Source organism: Geospiza fortis, unplaced genomic scaffold (assembly GCF_000277835.1).
Source record: "Geospiza fortis unplaced genomic scaffold, GeoFor_1.0 scaffold757, whole genome shotgun sequence".
NCBI lineage: Eukaryota > Metazoa > Chordata > Aves > Passeriformes > Thraupidae > Geospiza > Geospiza fortis.
In genome coordinates this window covers 37,381-45,505 of record NW_005054788.1, presented here as the reverse complement: position 1 = coordinate 45,505, position 8,125 = coordinate 37,381, and the positions used below count along the sequence as shown (strand labels likewise).

The 8,125-nt window shown below is 44.7% G+C and overlaps 2 protein-coding genes across 2 annotated transcripts in view; one reads left to right on the top strand and one right to left on the bottom strand.

The window, feature by feature from the left end:
- Nucleotides 1–4,854, top strand: part of SPATA16 (spermatogenesis associated 16) — a 17,798-nt gene extending 12,944 nt beyond the window's left edge. The window contains exons 10-12 of the mRNA XM_031065466.1: nucleotides 2–133; nucleotides 1,561–1,638; nucleotides 4,648–4,854. Of these exons, the coding sequence (XP_030921326.1) occupies nucleotides 2–133; nucleotides 1,561–1,638; nucleotides 4,648–4,854 (417 nt within the window). The remainder of the gene's footprint in view (nucleotide 1; nucleotides 134–1,560; nucleotides 1,639–4,647) is intronic.
- Nucleotides 4,855–5,779: 925 nt separating this feature from the next.
- G6PD (glucose-6-phosphate dehydrogenase) overlaps nucleotides 5,780–8,125 on the bottom strand; it is a gene marked incomplete at its 5' end in the record, with an annotated part of 29,453 nt that continues 27,107 nt past the window's right edge. The window contains 2 exons of the mRNA XM_031065465.1: nucleotides 5,780–5,911; nucleotides 7,749–7,930. Of these exons, the coding sequence (XP_030921325.1) occupies nucleotides 5,780–5,911; nucleotides 7,749–7,930 (314 nt within the window). The remainder of the gene's footprint in view (nucleotides 5,912–7,748; nucleotides 7,931–8,125) is intronic.

The window sequence follows — 8,125 nt, the reverse complement described above, 5'->3', positions numbered from 1 at the left end:
GCACTTCCACCACTCCAGCCTGCTCAGCCACCTGCAGAGAGGGGAGGAACAGGCCCAGGTGATGGCCCAGGCCATGGCTGAGCTGGCCACTGTTCCCTACCTGCAGAGAATCTCTCAGGAGGATGACAAGCTGGTAGGTTTTGATTTCCAACACTTGTTTTGGAGGCTGAGAGACAGAGCAGGAAGGGCCAGGGCAGAGTTCTGTACTTCCACCCTTGTGGGAAATGGATTTGTAGAGAATTCTTAAAGTCTGAGAGAAGGTTTACATAGGAAAAATAGAATAAAGGTTTTTAAAATGCCTCTCAGTTACCCCATCTCTGGGTCAGAAAAGAGCTTAATCCAACACACCCCATGCTCTGGAAGTCCTTTGTCCAATGTGGGGACCTAAAAGAATTCTCAAATCCTCCTTCAGTGCTTTGACAGAGGAGGAGCTGATCTGGTGACTGACAGAACCACCAGGACTCAACAGTCAGCACCTATTGAAAATCCCTTCTCTGCCCCAAAACCTCCCCAGATCAGTCTGGAAAAATGATTGCAATGATTCAGCTCTTGCTGCCTTGATACCTCTGACCTCAGAAGGCACCTGCAGCAAACCAGCCTGAATCAGGGAATAGCTGAGAAGGAGAGGGGGAAAGGAGGGAAACCTGATTTTCTGTGCTGGGTCCCAGCACCACAAGCTCCCTGTCTCAGAACAAACCTGCCTGCCTGCTCCTGGTGGCTTGTCAGGCTTGCTGCAGAGGTGCCCCAAGCTGGTGGAGAACCCCTGGGGGTGCTGAGAAGCACAGGCTGGGCCCTGACCCAGCCCAGCTCCAGCATCCAGCACCGGCATGATGGCTGCAGCCAAAAGTGATGGTGTCCAAGGGGGCTGGGGAGAAAAGAGGGAGGGGGAAACATCTCCTGCGCATCAGTGGACAGATGGTGCCTCTCCTCCTCCCCTGAAGGGCACCTTTGGCTGAGCCCGGTGCCTTGAGCACACTCCAGGAATGCTGACACCTATAGTGCTAGTAGATCCTAATTCCTTGTGTAAAACGCTTGTGAAGAGACTCCAAAAACTTCTGTTTGCATTCCCTTTAGCTTAACCCAGCCTTTTGGAAGAGAATTGTGTAGAGTGCAGCAATAGCACAGCTCTCAAGTACCAGTTTTCCCCAGTTTGTTCCTAAACACTGATGCTAAGGGCAGCACACCCTGGACCCAACCCTTGTCTCTCTGTCTCTGAATTAAGAGCACCTGAACATTTCCCAGGGGTTGGGAGGGGTGCAGGGTGCCAGGACTATATATAGTATAATATACTGTATAATATATATGTATAAATTCTATTAAATTTTATTTAATTGCATAAAATTGCCCTGCAAGGGGACTGTGGGGAGGCAATAGCACAGTATTTTAAATCACAAGAATGCAAGGACTGGAGCAAAGATGAGTTTGCCATGCTCAGCGTGTGCAAGATGAGTCACAAAATCATCAGAGTGCCAAGGATTTGAATTAGGGTTTAATTTGTGTATTCAGAGAAATGATTTCTCTGTGAATTCCACACTGACTGATTGTATCTTGGTGCCACAGCTGCAGTCACTGATGGCAGATGCCATGGACATCCTGGCAGGAAGAACTGGAGAGCGTGTGTGGACCAAAATACAGAAGGTAACAGCCTGCAGCAAAGGGCAGGAGAGCAGTTTGCTCCCTGGGCAGGAAATGTCCCTCAATCTGCTCTGTTCAAATGGCAGAAAAGAGAGGAGGTGCCAGGGAGGTGCCTGTGGGGCCTGTGAGGGTCTGGCTGCATCCCTGCTGTGCAAGCACCAGTGCAGCAGATCTGCTGCACCAGAAACTGCAGCTGATGTGCCAGAGCAGCTCTTACTGGGGGGCTGGGGCCCACATTTATTCTATAAACATGGAAAGCACAGGCAGACCGTGCCAAAGCACAGCTCCAGGCAGGAACATCATTCCTCTGCTGCTGCCTGCTGGCATCCCCAGCAGCACAGGCACTGCTGGGTGATCCTAAAGAGCTGCTGTAAATCCTGCTGCTGTTCTAGTGCCCTGTTTGGGCTGGAACCCAGGGCACAGGGAATATTTCTCTGCCTGTCCTGAGAAGTCCTGACCCCCAGAGGAACACTGCTTTTAATCTTCATCCATGGAGAAAGCTTCCAAGATTTGGAATGAATTGGAATCTACAAGTGTGAGAAATAGATAACAGTAGAGTTTATCACAGGGTGAAAAACTTAAGAGTTTTGGGTTTTTAGTATGGAGATAGATAGGAGACAAGATAGAGGATTTTGGGCATTGTCTGATCTCCTTCTTGTTCTTCATCTACTCCATTTTCTGCAGTTGGGAGCACAAAGGGATTGGTTAGAAAGAACCTCAACACAGATGTTGTGTGAACAAAAAAATAAGTAGCTATTAGTAAAAAAGTAGAAATAAAGTACCTTCTGTGAGTTAATTGGACAAAATAGCTTTAAAAGACCTTCAATCTGTGCGTCTTGTGACTTTTGGTGCCTTCTCTTTGTACACTAAGTCTGAGATGTAGGTGAGGTACCAAACCTTTGATGAGAGAAAAATAAACAACCTAAGGACCAAAAAACCTGAAGTTCTGTCCATCTCTCATTCCTGGCACAGAACTTTCAGGGGTGTCCCCATCCAGGGGATCCACAAAGGAAGTTTCCACAGACTGGTGCCCCCTGTGAGGATCGAAATCACGACCTCCAGATGACGAGACTGACTCCTAAATGACTCACCCCACATGCCACCCAGCACCTGGGACCCATTTTCCTGCTTCCTTCTGCCATTTGTGCTCAGGCACACACCAGCACTGCCCCCAGAATAGAACAGGCACTTTTCATGGCACAGGAAAGTCGTGCAGACTCTCTAATTTGGTCTCTGGCTGAAGAGTCCTGTAGGCTCAGTGGTTGTGGTTGTTAACAGGGTCAAGCCCCGCTCTGGACCCTGCCCTATGGGATCAGTCTTCCCCACACTCCCCACATGCTTTTGGCCAATCCATGATTTCCCAGGCTTTTATCTCAACTTCTCCTAAACCAGGCTGCCACGAGCAGTCCTCTGTCTAATCCTCTGCATGAGCACATCACAGCAGAGCCACCCCATGGGGTTCTCTGAGAGCCCCAAGCTCCCCGTGCCCCTGTGCCAGTGATCTCCTGGCAGCACAGAGCCAAAGCCCAGGCACGAGTGCCCACTGAGCTCCACCAGCACAGCACAAAACTCCTTCCCACAGCATCATGCACAGCGCCATGTGCATCCCATCCCCTGAACAGCTCCAGGGGCAGGAGGAGGAGAAGGCAAAGCTTCTCTCCCAGACTCTTTGTGCCCCCAACACCCCAGGGCAGCAGATGGAAGTGTGAATAAACTTTCCTGCTTGCCTCTCTCAGAAACACCCCCCACCATACACATGCAGACAGGAATCATGCATCTGTAGCACTGTAATATGTTGCTAGGTGCCTGTGTAACTGTATTTTCACGAGCTTAGAATCATAGAATCACAGAATGGTTTGGGTTGGAAGGGACCTTTAAGATAATTTAGTTCCAACTCCCTGTCACGGGTAGGGACACCTTTCACTATCCCATGTTGCTCCAAGTCAGGTCCAACCTGGCCTTGGACACTTCCAGGGATCCGGGGACAGCCACAGCCAAAAACACCAACCTCAAAAACACCCACCCAAAAACACCAAATCAAAAACACCAACTCAAAAACACCAACTCAAAAACACCCACCCAAAAACACAAACCCAAAAACACCCACCCAAAAACACCAATTCAAAACCACCAACCCAAAAACACCAACCCAAAAACACCCACCCAAAAACACCCACCCAAAAACACCTCCCCCCCTCCACTGACCCAAACCCACTCCCCTCACCAACCCAAAGCATGGCCAGAGCTGTGGGCTGAGGGGCACCTCAGGGACAGCTCGGGATCAATACAAGAGGAAGCCACACCTGGATTAATTCCCAGTCCTTTCTGTGGAAGAGGTTTTGCAGCCCCTTCTCTGAGCTACAGAGGAGTTTGATGGGAGGATCCAGGTTTGCCCCTTAAAGAATTTCCTACCAAGGTTGTTGACATAGAAACCAAGAAAGAAAAAGAAGGATAAATAAGAGAAACCTGCAACTCTCTATTCCAGTGAGCACTTTGTTTCTCTTCTGACCAATGAGTAAAGTGTAAACTTAGGAGTTTTTTAAGAATGTATAAAAAGCATGCATGCTAGAATAAAAAATAGCTTTGAAGCCCTCTGAAAATGGAGCGTGTTGTTTGTATTGTCTCCATCTCAGCTACCACACCTTTCCTCTGTGCTGTGCCTGAAGAAGCCACACTCCACCCAATGCCTGTCAGCTCGGCAGAGCGGGATTTTTTATTTTAAAATTATTTCAGCTTAAAATGCAATGGGCAGATGGATTCTTTAGATCCCCCCACGATGCACGGTGTGCATCTTGAGCTCTGTTCTACAGCAATGAAGGAATTGAATCCAAACAGAAATGGAGAAAAGAAAAATAATTACAAAGTCAGGCTGTAACCAGCTGTCTGAGCAGAGCCTTTGTGTATTTTTGTTTCTGATGATTATCAGTTTGGAAATTAAGTAATTGCAGCAGCTTTGAAGTTTTTATGGAGAGGAATGGACTTGCTTGTGACAGCATTTCTTTCTAACTGCAGGTGGCACTAATCGAAGAGTTCCTGAGGGAAGGAGAAGAGCATTACTTAAAGACCTCACGCATGCAAATCCCTGGAATGGAAAACATCAACTGGACTCCAAGGAGGCAAAAATACCTGAGACTGGAAAATACAAACATGTTCATTCCCAACCCACGAAGCCTGGCCACAGGGCCAAAGAAAAGACGCATAGTTTTTGCAAAAAGTTGATTTTGTAGGTATTTTGTAGCTATTGATGTCAGTTTGATAGATGTTAATCTTATTTTGCATTGTGTTAACTTGAAGTTGTATTAATTTAAATTAAAGTTGTAGTCAATTGTATTTAACTGTGTAAATTTAACTTGTACTAGTTTAAATGTAAGGGCATTAAGTAGCATTTATTTGCATTAACTTTAGGTTGTATGAGTTTAAATTCAGATTGCATTCATTTGTATTTACTTGTACTAATTTTAAGTTGAATTTAAACTTATGTTGTATTAAACTGTATTTAACTGCATAAATTTAAGTTGTATCCTTTTAAATTTAAGTGATATTAAATAGTATTTACTTGCATTAACTTTAGGTTGTATGAATTTAAATTAAGATTGCATTAATTTGTATTTACTTGTATTAAAGTTGTATGAATTTCAACTTGTATTAAACTGTATTTGGCTGTATAGATTTAAGTTGTATTAGTTTAAATGCTATTGAACAACATTTACATGCATGAACTTTAGGTTGCATGAATTTAAAATATGTATAATATATATGTATAAATTCTATTAAATTTTATTTAATTGCATAAAACTAAGTTCTATCAGTTTAAATTTAAATTATGTTAAATAGTGTTTACTTGCATTAACTTTAAGTTGTATGAAATAAGGCTTACATTGTATTGAATTAGATTTACTTATATTAATTTTAAGTTGTATGAATTTCAATTTAAATTGTATTTAATGTTAATGTTATAAACTTCTAAGCTGTGTCTGTTTAATGTCAGTTGTAGTAAATGGTACTTAATGGTATAAAATGTGAGTTGTATAAACTTCAATTTAAATTTTATTCAGTTGTGTTAAATTTTACTACGTCATATTTAATGTAGCATTGCCAGCAACACCAACCCTCTGCTCTGGGCATGTCCTGTGTCCAAACTCTGTCACATCCTGCTGGATGTCCTGCTGGTCACCCTGCTGGTCACCCTGCTGGCCACCCCGCTGGTCACCCTGCTGGCCGTCCTGCTGGTCACCCTGCTGGCCGTCCCCTTGGCCAGAACATGGCCTGAGCAGCTCTGGACACAGGGACACAAGAGGAGGGGAACAGGAGAAAAAGAGAGAGAAAAGAAAAGAAAGGAAAGAGGAAAGGAAAGGAAAGGAAAAAGGAAAGGAAAGGAAAGGAAAGGAAAGGAAAGGAAAGGAAAGGAAAGGAAAGGAAAGGAAAGGAAAGGAAAGGAAAGGAAAGGAAAGGAAAGGAAAGGAAAGGAAAGGAAAGGAAAGGAAAGGAAAGGAAAGGAGAAAGAGAAAGAGAGAACAGGAGGGGAACAGGACAAAGGGAAACACAACAGGCAGGGAATGGGAATAGGAGAAAGGGAAACTGAGAGACAGCAGGAAGGGAACAGGAGAAAGAGAAACACAACAGGCAGAGAATGGGAACAGGAGAAACTGAGACACAGCAGGAGGGGAACAAGAGAAAGGGGAAGAGAAACACAAGAGGAGGGGAATAGGAGAAAGAGAAACTGAAACACAACAGGAGCCTTTCCCAGAGACAAAGGACAGCGCTGCCTTTCCCAGAGCTCACCCGAGCAGCTCGTGCTCCACCCCAGCTCAAGGGTGCAGCCCCTGCTGAGCCTGAGCTGCCTTTTGGCCACTGCCTTTGCTTTCCAAGGGAAAAACCTCACTCACCCTTACAGAAACTGCATCCAGGCCGTGGCATCTTCTGATTCAAGGGGGATTTTAAAACAAAAAGGCAGAAAGAAAGGGAAAATCCAGCCCCAGGCCAAAGACTGAATGAAAAGTCCAGGGCCTCAAAGGTATTGAGCCACCTAATTCCCCCGGTCTTTTATCACACACAAGAGTCTCAACCCCACAGATGCCCAGCTGCCAGAGACCATTCTCCCAAGCTCTCAGAAAGGACTTGGATAAACTAAGAAAGAACTGGCAAACCTTGGTGTTCCTTTGTTCCTCGTTCAAGGAGTAACTAGAAAGAAACAGTTTTGCAAAGATCTGAGCTCCTTAAACATTCAGGACAGGAAGAGGAAGAATTTTTGCTCTTTGGAAATGGCATTATTTCACTGTGGAGTTGGTTTTATGTCACCCAGGGAGAATGTTCATCCCTGATGCACCAACACACAAAGATGAGATGCCCTCCACAGACCACAGAGTCACAACACACACTTTGGAATATCTTAAACAAATCCTCTTATTAGGAGGTGATACCTACATAACTTGGGTCAAAGTTACAAGATGTTTACATAGCTTGAGCTATAAGATACCAATATATATATATATAACCAATATGTATAATATAACCTGAGTCATAACTTTCTGTACAATGTAATAGCCAGTATATGGTTAACCAGTCCCTTAATGCTTAAATAACCAGAAATTCACCAGGTGAATAATCTCAAAAATAGACAAGTTTAGCTATACTGGGCAGCAGCAGGATGTACTAATGAGAAATTGGCAAATGTAAAGCAAATTAGCCACAAAATGGAGAATTTAGATCGGTTCAATCCAGAAAGACCAAAGAACACCACTACTGTGCATGCTCTGAAGACAAAGTTGAAATGTTCAGGAAAATCTTGAGTCTTCATTGAAGAAGACCCCAAAGACCACCTAAACTGGGGAAGTGCAAGCACAGTACAGAAGAACTAATTATAAGATAACTTTATGTAAATCAGTTCCATAACATTAGTAAATTATGTAAATTAGATGATGTTATAATGACATTGCAATATTAAGCAATAATTACTGTATAAATAAACTAAAACACATGACAAGTGTGGGTGAGTTAGGTGGAGATATCCCCCTCACCACCAGCACTACAATAAACAATATCTTCTCTGTATATATCAATCTATAGGGATTTATTTCCAGCCTTTTCCGGGCATCAGACGGAAGCGGCCTTACCGTGCAGCAGTAGTTAATCCCGTCCAGCAGTTCCAGTGCACGCTGAGTTCCCAGAAGGCTGTTTTTCCAGAACAAGCCCCAGTGAGACACAGTGTGGAGCTGAGGTGCCTCTGCCTGTGGTTCTCCCTGGATCCCCTTGCCAGGAGTCTCCATGAGCAGCAGCTCCTGCGGCTGCCCGGGAGCTGCATGGCAACAGAAGCTTTTTACAAGCCCACAAAAAAGTTTAAACCAACTCTTAATTCAACAGTCTTGAAGGAATCCCCGTCCACTGGACACTGTCTGTAACACATCATGGTGCTGTAGAGAGTTTCCCGCTGGATCTGTGAAAATGCTTCTCCCTCAGCGTCCTCCCTCGGGCCCAGCTCAGCGCAGGCCCC